The sequence below is a fragment of the Petaurus breviceps genome, unplaced genomic scaffold (genome assembly GCF_028583685.1).
Source record: "Petaurus breviceps papuanus isolate PSGF00001 unplaced genomic scaffold, PetGlider_PUasm1.0 90919, whole genome shotgun sequence".
Taxonomy (NCBI): Eukaryota; Metazoa; Chordata; class Mammalia; order Diprotodontia; family Petauridae; genus Petaurus; species Petaurus breviceps.
The window spans coordinates 41,519,063-41,535,834 of NW_027187378.1; the positions used below are offsets into that span (position 1 = coordinate 41,519,063).

Below are 16,772 nucleotides of genomic sequence, written 5' to 3' on the forward strand. Positions count from 1 at the left end.
CTCTTGGTGATCTCACCAGTTCCCATGGATTTTCATCTCTAAGTGGATGATTCTCAAATCTATTTATCCAGCTCCAGTCTCTTTCCTTACCTCCATTCTCACATCATCAGCCTTCTGTGGAATATCTCAGATTGTCTTATGGACATCTCAAACTCAACATATCCAAAACAGAATTCATTATCTTTCCTCCCAAATGCTTTCTTTCCCAACTCCCCTTTTACCACCAGCCACTCAAGCCCTAGATATCATTCTCAGCTCTCTGCAACTTTTGTTTCTGCCTTCACCACATCTGTTGCATACATCCACTTCTCTCTACTGTTGCCAAGCTGGTGCTGTCCCTCAACACCTCATGACTAGGCCACTGTCATAGCCTTCTGGTTTGTTCCTTTGCCTCGAGTTTCTCCCCATTCCAGTCCCTCCTCTGCTCAGTTGCCCAAGGGATCTTCCTAAAGCTTGAGTGTGACCATTTCTTCTTTCTCAGCTTTCAACTTGCTCAACAATTATGGTCTCTGGGATCAAATTACAGAATTCTTTATCTGACTCCCCCATCCGCTCCCTTCCTGACTGTCCAGTCTTCTTTCACTTTATTCCGCTTTACCACCTCTGAGATCCAGTGATACTGGCCCCCCTGTTGTTCCTTGTACAAGACACTCCATTTCCAAATTCTGTACTCTTTTCACTGGCTGTCCCCTATCCCTGTAATGCTCCTTCCTCTTGCCTCCACCTTCTGGCATCTTTCAAGGTTCAGCACAAATCTTAGCTTCTGCTAAAGTCCTTTACCAGTTGCTTTTCCTCTGAGATTAACTTCCATTCACGTTGTATATATACAGGGTTATTTGCATGTTTTCTCCCCTATTGGAGTGTGAGCTCTTTGAGGGCAGGGACCTTGTTTTTTTTCCCCTTCTTTGTAACTTCATAACTTAGCACACTGCCTGGAACGTGGTAAGCACTTCATAAATAGTTATTGACTGATACTTGCATTTCCGGTTTGACTTTTTTTTTTCTTTTCAATTCTAAAGAAATACAAGCCATCTGATCCTGAATTCGCTTATACTCAGTTAACCCACGATGAGCTGATCCAGCTGGTGCTGAAACAGAAAGAAACAATAAACAAGAAGGAGTTTCAGGTTCGTGAGCTGGAGGACTACATTGACAACTTGCTCGTCCGAGTCATGGAAGAGACCCCCAACATTCTCCGCTCTCCAGCGCAATTAAAGAATAAGGCAGGGAAGATGTGAGTCATGGCAATAAAGGAATGAAATGATTTTTTGTGAGTTTGTTTACACCTCCTTTTGAGGTCATGAACTTCCTGTATGACAACCAGCAAGTAGGATTTGAATCTGAATCACCAAATCACTCCCTTGCAAGTACTCTGGCAAGAGAGTCTGTTCTACTGACTGAAGGCAGGTTAATTATGACAGTGAATCTCTTCATGTACATTCCCAGAATTTTATTCAAGACACTCTCCCTTTAAGTGCATCATAAATATTTTATTCGTACTAGGGGCATAGTTACAAGATCTAATCTAGGAGCCAGAGATTGAGAAGGCACAGAAACCATTTGTGCATTTCTAGCTCTAGGACTTTCTAACTTTGATGTTTAGAGTACTTTTCTTCCTTTCACAATGTCAATCTGTGACCCTTTATGGCACAGAGTGGACTAATTTTCTTGACTTTTATTAGCCTAGGTGTAGCTCTCCTGGCCTTAGATGTTAAATTTTGATACTTTAACATTTTTGATACTGTTTCTTGGGTTTGACTCTGGTTGTTCATTTAACCTTGGCCAGGATCCTTTAGGGACTACTTTTTAAAAGTGCCTTGGGGATATGCTAAATGAGCTGTTTTTTTCTGAACACAAACTCCTGGTCTCACATACTGTGCTTTGACTAGGCCCATATGATCTTTTCATTTCAGGCCATGAAATTAAGGGATATAATGGGAGAATCTGGTAACACAGCTGTCCTTTACCCTCTTGCATATGGTCCGGGAGACTCAGTAAGAATTACTGGTGTCTTGATACCAGGTTCCCCCTGGGCAGGAAGATTATAGAGTTATAGAAGGGAAATTGAGACAGGTTAAACCCTGAGGAGACACTGACAGGTTAATCCTAGCTCTAAAGTCACATAACTATTAAGAATCAGGATTAAAGTCTAGGTCTTAACTCAAAATCCAGCATTCTTTCCATAACACCACATTGCATGTGAAGAATATATTGATGCTTTGGGTGGTCTTTGTGTCTTCTGTAAGGTTGTGCTTCCTTTAACATTTGGTGCTTCCTTAATTCCCATAGTGGCTGCACCCAATTCTCCAGTTTCCTCAGTAGTCTTAACTTAGGTGGAGCATGCCATACAGATCCTAGAGGATGGGAAATACAGATCAGTCTGAGGGGCTTCAGAGTAAGAGTGCTTTTTGGCCCCACTTGTAGTGAAATTTGGCTCATTTCTAAATGGTCGAGGAGGTAATAACCGTAACATATTTAGCAATAATTTTACAAAGGTAGGAGAAATCGGACATGATCTAGATGTTGGATACAACATAATCTGCCCATTTGCTTCAGTTTGCTGCTGCTCCTTTCTCTTGGTTCCATACCAAGGGGATAAAGAGAGGAAAAGTACAACAGGAGTTCCTGGTGGGAATTGGAAAAAACCAGACAAGCATTCGTTTCTGCATTTGTCTTGTTATTTTAAAAACAGAATATTTTTTATAACCCAAGCACAAAACTAGGTCATTTGTGCTCTTGTGAATATTGATGCCGTTGGGAAATTTCTGTGTTGCACATCTCAGCTCTAATGTCTTCCTGTGGCAAGTTGTTTGTGGGCCTTTAGTGTGTTAAGGTAGAGACCGAAATAGTCACTGACTGTAGTAAAGGTTGTTCAGTGAGGATAGATTGAGTGTAAAACTGCTCCTGTTTCAAAGTTCAGAGTCCATAGTGTTTGGATTGGTGAACAAGAAGGAAATCTCTCCTTTTTTTTTTTTTTGTAAGGATTGCTTCTGCTGCAGTATTTGTTATATCAGAGCACTTTAACCTGAAGGGTGGTACTGTAATTCCATTTTGAGTAAGTTTGCCTAAAACTGTTATATTTAATGTTCTACAACAACACCAGAGACCACTGGAGGCTTCTTTTCAGATAACTTGTATTTTGTAGTGAAGCAAAATATATTTATATACACACACATAATAAGAATCTATATCATCTCTTGAATGATGAAAATGTATATGTATATATTTGTTCCTTATTTTGTTTCTTACTTTATATAAAATTTATTTTTTACTGTAATGACCCAAGTATGCTGTAAAACTTGGGAGGCAAGTTTATTTTGCAGGGTTTCTCTATTTTTTTTAGAAGTGGTTGGTATGGAGATGTTCAGTACTCCTCATGATAGATGATTGGTTTGATAATCTTTCTTGCTAGGACCTCAGGTATGTAATGGCAGTTAGTATTTGAGTGGGATGACTTCAGAGGAGGGAAATGGGCCCAACTGCTACGTGGGGATTGAGAAGGAGAATGAAGGCATGTTTGGTTCAAGTGCCTCTAACTCCCCAACACGGCTGGGAAAAAACTCATTCTGTAGTGATACCTTGCTAAACAGTAGTTTGAGATCATCTGAGTAGATCTCCTGAGGGTTTCCTCTCATTTAATTTACATGCTGGAAAAGCCTTAACTTTTTTTGAGCCATTAAGCAGAATTTGGCAAGTGTAAAAAAAATCGATTGTAGCCACTTTCTGGGCAGGTCTCAGCGGCTTTTAAAATAAACGAGTAGAAGAATGGGGACTTACCTCTAGGCTGTGTTTTAAATGGCAGGCTACTTGGTATCTAGACAGAGATGTGTTCTACATATCTCAGTGGCATGAGCTGCTTTGTTTGACTGTGCCCTGACTACCTCCTGAAAGGAATCAGTGCCTTCCTAAGCACCAAATTCATTTAGAGAGTCAGACTGTTATGGGGTCAAACCTCTACTCCAAGAATTTCTTGTACCATTTTAAAATTGGCTTTCCCCCTTCAGTTTACTGTTTTATTTTGGGGCCCTTTCAGGATACAGTAGAAGGAAGGAAAAGAATCTACTTCCCAGGCTGATGGTGAGAGAGGGAGAATATGAAAGAAAGGAAGGGGGAGGGGGAGAAAGAGAGAAAAGAAAGTCCCACTAGTGGGGACTATCCCCAAACTCCAGAACTGTGATGCTTCTTAGCCAGTAAGAAGATGCACATTAAAGTTATGGAGGATCTAACTCATTTTCTCAGTCGATGGATTAAGTCGATGGATTTCTGGCCCTGAGCTGAGAAGCTGATCTAGATCATGGGGGACTTATTACCAAACCTCACTTTGCGTATGGTTTCTCATAGTTTGCTGTAGAGGTTGTTTGTGAAACGAAAATAAAATGTTGAAGGGTCACTGGTATCTTTGGATTATGTGATGTTTGTGTTTGAAGTTTCCTGCATTGTTACTTTGGGACCTTTGGATTTCTTTGACTTTGTTTTAAAGAAGTGAACCTAAAATCTCTGAGAACACTAAATAAAATGATCCTGTTCTAAGACCTGTGTCCGTGGCTTATTAATACACTAAAGATGCCTTTTCTTCTCTCATAAAACAGCTTTGACTTGTAGGAATAGTACCTGTGTAGGGAAGGAAACCTACGCATCCCTTGGACTCTGCTCATACGCTCTTAATCTGGGTTATGGTGACTTAAGAAGTCTCCTCTCTGGCTGTAAGCACTGATATAATTACCAAAAGCACAGGCCTTATTAGATGTGATATGATGGCAGGGGGGCAGCTAGGTGGGGCAGTAAATAGACCACCGGCCCTGGAGTCAGGAGGGCCTGGATTCATATTTGGCCTGCTCAGACTTTTTTTTTTTGCCTTTTGGAGGGCAGTTGGGGTTAAGTAACTTGCCCAAAGTTACCGAACTTGGGTCCTCCTGACTCCAGGGCGCTTTACTCACTGTGCCACCTAGCTGCCCTGTGCTCAGACTGACACTTAACCAGCTGTGTGACCTTGGGCAAGTCACTTAACCCCAATTGCTTGCCTTCCCTCCTCTAAAAAAAAAAAGATGATGACAAGATTCAGAACTGGGGGGAGGGGGGACCATAGAGATCTGTTCTATACCCTGGGGATGAGGAAATTGGGACCCAGGTTTCACGACTAGTAAACAGAAGTGCTAGGTTTGAATGTAGACTCCCAGATCTGAATCCAGCCCTCTGCAATGGAAAGAGCACTGAGATTGGAGGGAAGAGAGACCTGTGTCAGAATCCTGCTTCTGACTACTAGCTGTGTGACCACAGGCAAATCGCTGTACCTCTCTGAGGCCTCAGTTTCCTCATATGTAAAATAGGGACAATATGTGTGCTAGTTAACCCACTTGGTCATTGTGAGGGTCAACTGAAATACTGTAGGTATGAAGTATTTAGGAAATCTTAAATTACCATGTAAATGTCAACTACCTATTGTTAATGATAATTACCTTAGGTATTCCACACTGCTGTGCCTTTGGTTATCTATAGAAGCACAGACTTTCTTGACCTTCCCCATCCAAAGGGAATATTTCATTTATATCTGTAGTCCAAGGTTAATTCCATTTGGTCTTAAAACCTTTCATGTTTCTAGGATTATGGAGACAACTGATTTTGTTTTTAACAGCCAGGATGAAGTCTTAGGGACTGCCTCAATAACTGAGAATTCCAACAAATCTAACAAAAAAGGATCACAGTCTCTTGGGGGTGAGCAGACCAGGGAAGGGACTGCTTGCTACCAGCTGTTGACCTCTTTCATGGTTGACTACTTTTTTTTTTTTGGTAGAGTTTCACCCTATTTGTAACTAACTTGGGACACTTTCAGGTAAGACTTAAGACTTCCCACATCTACTGGTTGGGGACTCCTGCTATACGTGGTGCCAGAAAGTCTTTCACTTCCTTTGGCAGACAAAAAGGAGTAGTGACTTATATGAGTGTATAATCTCAACATTCCCCCTTATGTTATTTTTTCTAGCCCTATAAAATTTTTTTTGGTAGTTTGGTTGGTATGGCACTGAATAAGTAAATTAATTTAGCTAAAATTGTCATTTTTATTATATTAGCTTGGCCTACCCATGAGCAATTTTCTAGTTATTTAGATCTGATTTTATTTGTGTGAAAAGTGTTTTGCAGTTAGTTCATATAGTTCCTGGGTTTGTCGCAAGTAGAGAAATTCCTATCTCTCACTGCTGGGCTTTGTTAGTAATATATAGAAATATTGATGATTTATGTGGGTTTATTTTATATTCTGCAACTTTGCTAAGGTTGTTTATTTGTCAAGTAGTTTTTAGTGGATTCTTTAGGATTCTCTTAAGTATATCATCATATCTTCTGCAGAGGGTGATAGTTTCATTTCTTTTTTGCCTCTAATTCCTTCAGTTTCTTTTTCTCTTATAGCTAAAGCTAACAATTCCAGTATTATATTGAATAGCAATGGTGATAATGAACATCCTTGTTTCACCCTGATCTTATTGGAAATACTTCCAGCTTATCCCCATTACATATAATGCTTGCTGATGGTTTTAGATAGATGCTACTTACCATTTTAAGGAAAACTTTATTGATTCCTATGCTCTCCAGTGTCTTTAATAGGAATGGGTGTTATATTTTGTCAAAAGCTTTTTCTGCATGTATTGAGATAACATTCCCCATTATAAAGGATCAGGTCCTTCTCTCCTGCCTCCAGTTGAATGACTCTCTTTACCCAGGCTTTTGGAGAGCCTCCTTGGCCATACAGAACTTTATTGGGCTAGGAGAAATGGCCTGCAGTGCAGTTAGCTATTTCCCTAGGCCCTAATTCAATTGGTTCTAGTTTTGTGAGAGTTCATCCTAAATTTGAGGAAACTGTTTGAAAAAGACCCTTGCTCTAACAGGTTTTTGCAGTCCTAATTTTACTCACTCTTAACTAAAGGCCTTTGGGTAAATCTTTTTTTTTTTCTTTTTGGAGGTCAACTGGGATTAAGTAACTTGCCCAAGGTCACACAGCTGGTAAGTATTAATGTCTGAGGCCAGATTTGAACTCAGGCCTTCCTGACTCCAGGGCAGCTGCTCTATTCACTGTGCAACCTAGCCGCCCCTGGGTAAATCTTTTGACCGTAGCAGTTCACATATTTACCAAAGCACAGAGAAATGCTTTGTAGATCCTTCAATTTTGAAATACAGATTTTGCTCAGGTACTCGGTGTGCCTGATGTCACAAATGACCACATTGGTGCTTCTTTCAAACAAGGTTTCCTTTTTTGTCATGAACTTTGCAAACATCAGCAAGCATGATCATTTCCCTATACAAAGAACAGAAAAAGAGGACTGCATATAAAGCTATGAATCCCTACAGTTTTATGTGAAAGCACTTTTTTTTTGAGGGGGGAGGGCAGGGCAATTGGGATTAAGTGACTTGCCCAAGGTCACACAGCTAGGAAGTGTTAGGTGTCTGAGGCCAAATTTGAACTCAGGTCTACTTGACTCCAGGGCCAGTGCTCTGTTCACTGTGCCACCTAGCTGCCCCTGAAAACCCTTCTAATAGGGAAAGCCTTGAATTCCCCAGGATCAAAGAAGACCCCTTAGTAACAGACTGTCTAGTAACTGATGCAAAGACAGAATGTTGGGAGCAGAAGGCTCTTTTTTTCCATAAGTGATAGATTAGGGGCTTTTACTGGATGTCCCCTTGCCCCCCAGGTAATTATCTTGTAGCAGTGTAAGTGGGTGGGAAGAGAGTGATCACAAACAAAACTGCCTAATGTTTATTTAACCTCCTTGGGTTTCTGTGAATTTGAGGAATTTGGTTTGTAACAGTCTAATAAAGTTAGTAGGGAGGACTTTGTTTCAGGGCTCTGGGGATACTCATCCTTGCTGCAGCTGTCTAGCAGGTCTGCTGCAGCTCTCCACAATGACTGACCCTAGGCCCACCCACCCCCAGTGGCTAAATTGATCACTACCCCCTTGCCTGCTTTCCATGATCTTACATCCCAGCCTCCAGGCAGCAGCACCCTACTAGGAAGGTCTGAAATCGGCCAACTGATTGAATGCAATGAAGGCTATGGGGTCCCAAAAGTCTTCAGGAACCTCAAGTGAGCTCCTACCCAGCAGCCTGCCTAGAGACATCCTGAGGTCTGTCTCCATGGGCTACCACAGTGTCCACTCAATGTTCCAAGGGCATCTTTCTCCAGATCTCTCTATCCTGTGTTTCCCTTACTTGTCAGAATTGCTAATCAAACCATAAGCATCATTTCTAGACCCAAGGGGCTAGGGATATTGTGCCTATTCCTTTTCCACTAAAGCACCCTTTCTGCTTTGGCCCCACTCCCCCAGAAGTTTAGATTAGGTTCAGACCTAGGGGTGCTTGGCCTGTAATGGAGAGGCTACTGTTTCTGCTTATTTGACTCCTTACATTCCCATCTTGATACTTGAGGAAATAACTTATTTAAAGCTTAGGTTTTGGCTTATATCTAGGGTCTCTCCAAAGAGGAGTAGAAAGTTACTCAGTATACAACAGGAGCCAAATGTGGGACAGGTATTTCATTTCTTGTATGCAAAAGAAAAAAATGCTAAATACAAAATGAGTAGATATTGAGAGAAAAATAAAGCAGGATTCAGTGACTTAGTAACTACATATACATATAATATGTATGTACAGTTGTTATACTCTCTTCTGGGAGACGTCTACTTAAACATCACAAGAACATAAGCTTTGTGGCATTAATTCCTGAACAGATAAGCCACCTTTCCCTTCTGCGCTTTCCCCTTCATGGGAGATTCCTTCTAGTAAGCCAGGTCAGGAATCTGACTCATTCTTTTGCCAGTGGTCATTTCCAAGAAGTACCAGAGTTGTTGCTGGAACCTCCCTCCCCTTGTTACTAGTCAGCTCCAGCCGAAGGACCCAGGATCTCTAGACCTCTCACACTCCCTAAGTTGCCTCCAAAACTCGACATTTCTGTCTCAGGATCAGTGCTCATTCATCTAACATTGGGAAAGAATGAACACAGAAGAGGCACCCCCAAATCCAGGCTAGGCAGAGGGATGGGCTCCTGGTCACTTGGCAGCCTGGGCGGGGGAATTAGGTAAACTGCCCTCTCACCCCTCCTAGGAAGTGACTCACCATTCTAGACACAAGGAGAGAGTGGGAAACGTGGATAATATCAAAGATCCAGAGTCTAAATTCTTCCTGATCAATGTTCCATAAGGGGATTACCTCTTTCCTCCCAAGGGTTTGAGTTTGGAAGGGCAGATTTGCACATTCAAATTCTAGAGATTGAAGTTGCTTACCATTATTCATACAAGAAGTCAGGTTGTCTGAAGTGGAATTTTAGCTCTCAAGTTCAGTGCTCTTGAGATCCAAAGTCTCCCTTGATTTCAAGTCTAGCATTCTTGCCATTATACCAGGCTACCTCTCAATGATTATCCTCAGCCTGAAGAGAGAGAAATAGTTTGTGTATACAAAAAAATGGAATTTTATAGATTGGGAAATACCAGAAAAGAGAATTGGGCCAGAATTTAGTTTGTCCTGAATCTTGACAATACTAGCTTCACCCTGTCCAGGAATGTGCTGGAACCAGCTCTTACCAGCACAGCAAGCCAATTGTCAGATCTTCAATGTGAGTATTTACACTTTGGGATTGGCAAACACTACAAATCAGGGCTTGATTTATTGTGTTTTTGGTTGTCTAGATTTGAGAAAGTGATGAGAAGATGTTAATAATGCAGATTAAACTTTAAAGTGTTGCACTACATTTTTGGAGAGCCAATTGTTAAAACATTTACCAGCACACTCTTGCCCTGTACCCTGGTTTCCTCATGAGGCTTCAAAGTATCCTTAAGGTGGGAAGGAGATTGGAGAATTGATTTGCTTTGTGTACTGGACTAGGAGATGAAACACCTGAATTTGAGCCCCAGTTCAGACACTACTTGCAGAATTTATCCATCTTATTTAATCCATTTATCTTTATTATTTCATCTTTTTATTTTTATTTATTAGAAAACTAATATCTGGCTTACAGGCTTAGTAAGGAGTGGCTTTGTGAACCTTAAAGCCTAATTTTAGTGAGCTCTTGGTAGTAATGAACAGGGTCTGAAGTACATTTTCCAGAAGGACATAAACCCAGCAGGAAGATAGCTGGGTATTCAGTTGTTTATACCTGCCATTTATGTAGGAGGTAAGAACAGGGGTGAAGGATTTGACCTTGTTGGTTTGCAGTTTCACCCTTTACTTTTTGGGGGGCAATCAGGGTTAAGTGACTTGACTAGGGTCACATAGCTAGCAAGTATCTGAGGTCACATTTGAAGGCAAGTTCTCCTGACTCTAGGGCCAGTGCTCTATCTACTGCCCCACCTCGATGTCCCACCACCCTTTACTTTTTAAAAGGGTCATAGAATGTTACAATTTAGGGACTGTAAAGATCATTTAAGGCAATCCCCTCCTTTTATTCAGGTGGAAAAGTTGAGGCTGAGACCAAAAGGTCTGACTTTGGAGAAGCACTCTTTTCTTGGGAGCTTCTAAGATGTGCTCAAGGCTCCTTTGATTTACCTCATGGCCGCTTTCAGCTCTTACCATTCTTCTCCATAATCTCTCTATTCCTGTGGCTAGAATCCTGGCCCTAGACTGTGATGACTTAACTGTCGTCGGCTGTGCTTCATCTAGCCCTCTCCATTCTACTTCAAAACACCTGTGATTTCTTCAGTGCATTTATGCTCACCACCCCTCCAAATGATGGTGTCATCACATATGAAACAAAACAATGAGAAATTTCCAGGTGCTACTGATGAGCCTCTTGACATTTGGCAAAGCTGTTTTTCAAAAGATGCTGTGATCACTGATTTTCTATTTTAATAGGATCTTTCAGGACTTATTTTCTGGTGTATCCTTTAAGGATAGCTCCATTAAACATTGAGGCACAAGAAAACAGGCTACCTTCTTTAATGCAGCCTGTTTTAGCCAGCCAAAATCCTCTCCCTCATTTCCAATCACCCACCTCCTATAGGACCATGAGGTAGGTCATTTTAAGATTGTAGACAATTCAGTGGGATTGAATGAAATCTAAAAGCCTTAGTCAAGGGCGCCATCTGCTGACCTCAATCATGCCCCTTGCATAGATATAATGGGCTGTGCGTGGCATAGGCTTATAGCCTTCCATTCTTTTGGGGGCATAGGTATGAAATGCTGAATATGTGTGATTGTATAGGAAAAATCTGTGCTTTTTCACAAAAGGAGAACTGCTTTCATCAGCTCAGATACCCTTTTCACCAATGCAAACAATAATCTGTTCACGACTAAGCAGATATGTTCTACGAAATTTAGTGAAGCATACTAACTTGCCTGGGTTATACAGTTAGTGTCAATCAAAAAGTACTAAATTTTTGTTAATCAGTCAACAAATATTTATTAAATAAAAGCAGAATCTGAATCCAGGTCTTCCTGAATACAAGCCCAGCACTCTACCCACTATACCATGCTGCCTATATATATGAATGTGTATGTCCATACAAATGTAACCTGGGTCATGCTTATCTCTTGGCATCCCTTTCTGGGATTTTCCCAGAAACCTGGGGAAAAAAAATCTCATTTCTGCTAAGTCCTGTCACTTGGCACAAATTTGGCTGGCAAGAGGATGGGGAAAGGAATAAGCATTTATTTAGTACCTATTATGTGCCTACCACTTTACAAACTTTATTATGACATTTGATCCTTACAACAACCCAGAGAGGGAAGTGGTATTATTATCCCCATTTTACATTTGAGGAAATGGAGGCAAACAAGTTAAGTGAGTTGTCCAGGTTCACACAGCTAGTAAGTGTCTGAGGCAGGACTTGAATTCATGTTTTCCTGAGTCCAAGCCCAGAGTCTTTGCTGCATGTAGAGCACCAAGTGCCAGAAGGAAGTTATATTAAAAAGAAAAGAAATCTGCAAAAACATTTTAACAGGTAAATTCTGGTAGCTTCAAGTCCTGGAACATTTCTTATAATGCAACAAACATTAAGGACTTATTCTATGCAGAGCGCCGTGTTCTGCTCTGGGAGAGATACAGATCAATAAACATGCACCCCTGTCCTCATGTTGCTTACAATGTAGTAGGTAGATACTGCACGGAAATAACTAAAATATTTCATTAAACACTTATTAAGCTCCTACTGTGTAGAGAATCCAAAGATAAAAATGAAAACCATCCTTGCCCTCAAGGAGCTCACATTAAGTTGAACTGGATATAAAATGTATTCAAATTAAAAAGAAACAGAAGTGCAGTGGCATCTATCTATTTTAAGTTGCATTGATGCCTTTTATTTTTTATTGTTTCAGGGCAAGTTCCAAGCCCTTGAATCCTCCCTTGTTACAAAGAAAAATATTTAAGCAAAATAAGTTGAGACAATAATTACATTTGAACAAGTACATGCCCCCTAATACAAGTTGTTATTGCCATTTCTGGAAGATGGGAAACCTCCTTCCCTACTTCATAAAAATCGAGAGATAGAAATCATTGAAAAAGAATCCCAAGGCAGGAGAGTATAAAAGAAAGTGTGTACTCTATAAGAGTACATGGTGGAGGGCTATGAGAGTAGGTTCCTTCAACAAGAACCCGGATCCTCCGTTGCTAATCATCTTTGAAGCAGAACTTCAGTCACCAAAGATCAATCAGGAGTTCTCTGTGACACTCTAGCAAGGTTCTAGGGCACAAATCTCTCATCAAGGGCTCTTTCAGCCTCGGTTTCCCCATCTGTAAAATGGGGATAATAATAGCACTTATTTCAGGTTGTATCAGATGAGTAAATATTCTTACTGTTATTATCATTGTAGTGGACATGTCTGCTTCTGCTTGAGGTAGTGATTTCTGACAAAGATCCAAATCTGTAATCTCATCCAATTGTTTAGGGGTTCCCCTGATTACCCCTCACCTATGTAAAACCAAGGGCCATTCCCCCCTCCCAAAATAAGTGGTGAATGAATATGAATAACCAGTTTTCAAAAGAGTAAGTACAAATGATCAAACGTCTTAATGGGAAAAAATGGCTCCAAATAATGAGAAATGCAAATTAAAACAATTGATGTTTTACCTTATACTCAGCTAAGTCCAAGCATTTGGGCTTGAATCCTGGCTTTGCTGAGCAATACCTGAGGGCAAGTGTAATGGGAATGTAAATTTTAAAGATCTTCCCTGCCCCTAGGCTAAAGTGCACCTGGAGCCTGGGGTGGGAGGCTTGTTTTTCAGTAGATACTTTTTGATTGGCCAGTGAGTCAATAAGGTTGTTACATTCTCTGAGCCAGGAGAAGGCTATATAAGCCCTGATGTGTAGCTTTGTTTTGGGGCTCACTTTGAGAAGTGTTCTTGATTTGATATGGATTCTGGGAAGCCGTTGTCCAGAGCCCTCCAGCTTTGAAAAACCCAGATGTTGATTTGGTATGGATGTAATGGTTGGACAGTTTGGAAAGCTGTCTACTAGATCTGTTTCTGTCTTGATAATTCTGTCTGTATACTTTGAAGTTCAGGGTGCTGATCTTTTTCCCCTGAACAAGGTAAACGATATATGTCTGACTGATTAAAGTAAGCTTGTTAACCCATTTTGAGTTGCTTTCCTTTATTAAAGCAGATCCAAGAACCTGTGGTGGCAGCAAACCCTGAGGACGCTTGGGGTGCTTGCTGCTACAGCAAGTCAACGGATCTTTCTGGGCCTTGGTTTGGGGGTTGGATTAGATGATTTCTAAGGACCCTTAGACCTTGAAATCTAGAATTCTATGGAAAAAGATCAAAATGGTCAAAGTCAGAGGGGCAATGAAAGATAGGCTTGCTAACATATGTGGAGATATGAAGGTTCAGTTGCTCTGGAAAAGTGAGGAATTATTTGAGAAAAGATTTATTCTGCCTGTTTCTTTTTGTTACAAAGGAGTGTGTGTGTTGCAGGATGGGGGGGGCACTGGGAACAGACTAATTTTTTTTAAAGCATCATTTTAAATATTATTTGAAAAAAGTAATTGAACTTGTATATACCCTTTGGCTGGATGACCCTACTCTTGGTCAGGTAGCCCATGTAAGCCAATGACAAACAATACGCCAAAACTCTAGAAGAAGAATTTCATTTGATAGCAAAAAAATGTAAAGAAATTGGGATCCCATTCATTGGGGAATGGTTGAACAAATTATAGTATATGAATAAAATGAAATATTAGGTTTGTTGTAAGAAATGACTAATATGAAGAACTTTGAGAAACATGGAGAAAACTATGTGAACTGATAATAGTCACAATAATAAATTTTATTAAGTGCATACTTGTTGAAGATACAAATAAGAAAAAGACAGTCTCTGCCCTCTAGGAGCTTACAATATAATGGGGGAAGATGACACATTTATAATATAATACATATACAATATAAAGGAAGGGTTTGGAAGGAGTTCATTGCTCCTCCCTCCAGCCCTCCAGTGAGAGGGGAGAGGTATTTTGAAGGTGGAGGGGAGGTTCTGAATATCAAGGCTGAATCAGTCTCCAGGACAAGGCTATCCTGGAGGAGGCCTGATGTTCCTGGAGTGGAAAACAGCAGCCGATGGGAAATGATAAGGAATGAAGAAATTAGAACTTGAAGAACAATGAACACAATGACTAGACAATCATGTAGAAGTTGGAGATAATCACCAGAGGGAAGGCACTAGCATAAAGGGGGATAGGGAAAGGCTTCTTGTAAAAGATGTAACCATAATAACATAAACATAACTACCCTCAATGGAAGCCAAACTCTGATGAGTTGCATCTTACCTAGCATGGCAGATGACCCAACACATTTCCTTCTTTGCTAGAATGGTGGGGGACTTATGGTTGTGGATGTTACAAAGTTGCCAGATGCAGCCCCTTTGTAGGTGGGTTTTGTCTCACTGTTTTTCTTTGTTACAAGGATTCAGTGGTGTTTGGGGATGAGGAAATGGTCAGAATTATCAGGGAATGATTATAGTGTTGTTTTTTTTTTTTAAAGGCATCAATAAAACTGCTTTCTCAAATTTTCCTAAAACCCTTTATTTTCCTTTTGCCCTCATCATTCCCTAGCTTGTATTGTGTACTTACCTGTGTATATCTATCTGGCTTCCTCCCCAATAACACACATACATTATAAATACACATCAATACATATTTCACACACACACACACACATCACCCACCCACCCCATTCATATCAAATGTTACTTAAGGGAAGATACTGTGTATACCTTGAGTTTCTTTGCATTCCCAGTGCTTAACACAGAATAGTAGGTTCTTAAGAAATGCTCCTTGATTAACACCAACACATAGTAGGCATTGAATGGATATTTGAAGAACTGAACGAACAAGGTAAGTGCATGGGAAAGGTAGAAGTAGTGTTGAGGAAGGTCTGGTAATTTAAGCTGGGTCTTGAAAGATGGATAGAACAAAATATTTTTGTGGTAAGAAAAACATGGGAATTCTCTTGAATTCATAGCTTTAGCACTGCCCTGACTAGTGATTACAGTTTGTATAGGTGGGATTTAAATTTACAAGTTGATAACTCATAATGCAAAGTGGCAGATAACTCCCAATGAGTTTGTTCCCCCCCCCCCCCTTTGGAAGTTTATTCCTTTCTCTTTATCCCTGACTGGCTTCAGAGTCACTAGCACTGGTACCATTTTTAGGTAGAAATGTTAAAATTTTATTTCAGTACTGGTGTCCCATATATCTCCTTAAAATAAGGCACTCTCTAGTTGTCAGGAGATATCTATTTCCTCCTAATTGATTCTTAGGTTAATGGGCAGGACCCTCAGTGACAAGTACTGGTCAACCCCACATACAGCCCAGCTTCCCCGACCATCACTGAAGGGAGTAATCTCTATGGATAATGGGCCGCCTTCCTCAATATCACTAAACCTAATACTGACCAACAGCCACAGATGGGGAGGGAAGCCCAAGAGCCCTGGAAGCAGCAGCATCTCTGGAGGGTTCCAGCCCAACCCCTGAAGCCATTACCCTGGGGAATTATTCTGGAAACTCAGTCTGGCAACTGCTTCTTCAGGTATTGAAGCCATAACTACTAAAGACCCAGAAAAGATATCAGCATCACAGCCCTTGGCATTGTCAAATAGTTCAACATCAAAAACTCATGATTTTGTTAATGGAAAGGACATTAAAAGAAGATGCATTACCATATATATCCCTGCCCCCTAATGACTACTGACCTTTTCTATTTCACTTGTAACTAGGACTTATATTCATTGTCTCCCCTGTGAGATGACGAACTCCTTGAGACAAGGGACTGTTTCTAATTTTTTCTTTGTATTCCTAGAACTTAGAACTGTGCTTTTGCACATAGTAAATGTCTTTTTATTCATTCAATATTCTCACTGGGAGCCTGCTTTCAATTTTCCTGTAAAGAAGGGAAGGTCATAGCTCAGAATCTTTGCTCTGATAAAGCTACCAACTCTATCTTGATTCATGTAATCACGGAGTAAGAAGGGGCTTCTGGCATCCATTGGCATTCAACAGAAAGGTGATCTGTTGTGGGTATTTTATCCATTGCAACCATCCTTTGCCTTCTGTGATGACATTCTTGACTATGTTCTTCCAGCCATTCTCATTTCACCTCCCAGAGAAGCCTTTGTTGACTTTATGTGAGATTTGTTATTATTTCATTGGTTTAAAACTGCACCAACAAACAAGCCCTCTTTCCCCCGTAGAGATTATAGGCTCATATATTTGGAGAGGTAAGGTACCTTAGAGGACAATATGCCCAGCCATCTCGTTTTACAGATGAGAATATTGAAGCCCAGAAAGGTTAAGGGACTTGCCAG

General features: G+C 40.6%; 1 protein-coding gene across 3 annotated transcripts in view; it reads left to right on the forward strand.

Annotated features, from left to right (window-relative positions):
* RAB11FIP1 (RAB11 family interacting protein 1) overlaps positions 1-4,530 on the forward strand; it is a 39,135-nt gene extending 34,605 nt beyond the window's left edge. For all 3 annotated transcript variants that reach the window (XM_069075919.1, XM_069075921.1, XM_069075920.1), the window contains one exon: positions 1,020-4,530. In XM_069075919.1, the coding sequence (XP_068932020.1) occupies positions 1,020-1,238 (219 nt within the window). In that variant the 3' untranslated portion in view covers positions 1,239-4,530. The remainder of the gene's footprint in view (positions 1-1,019) is intronic.
* Positions 4,531-16,772: the final 12,242 nt, after the last annotated feature.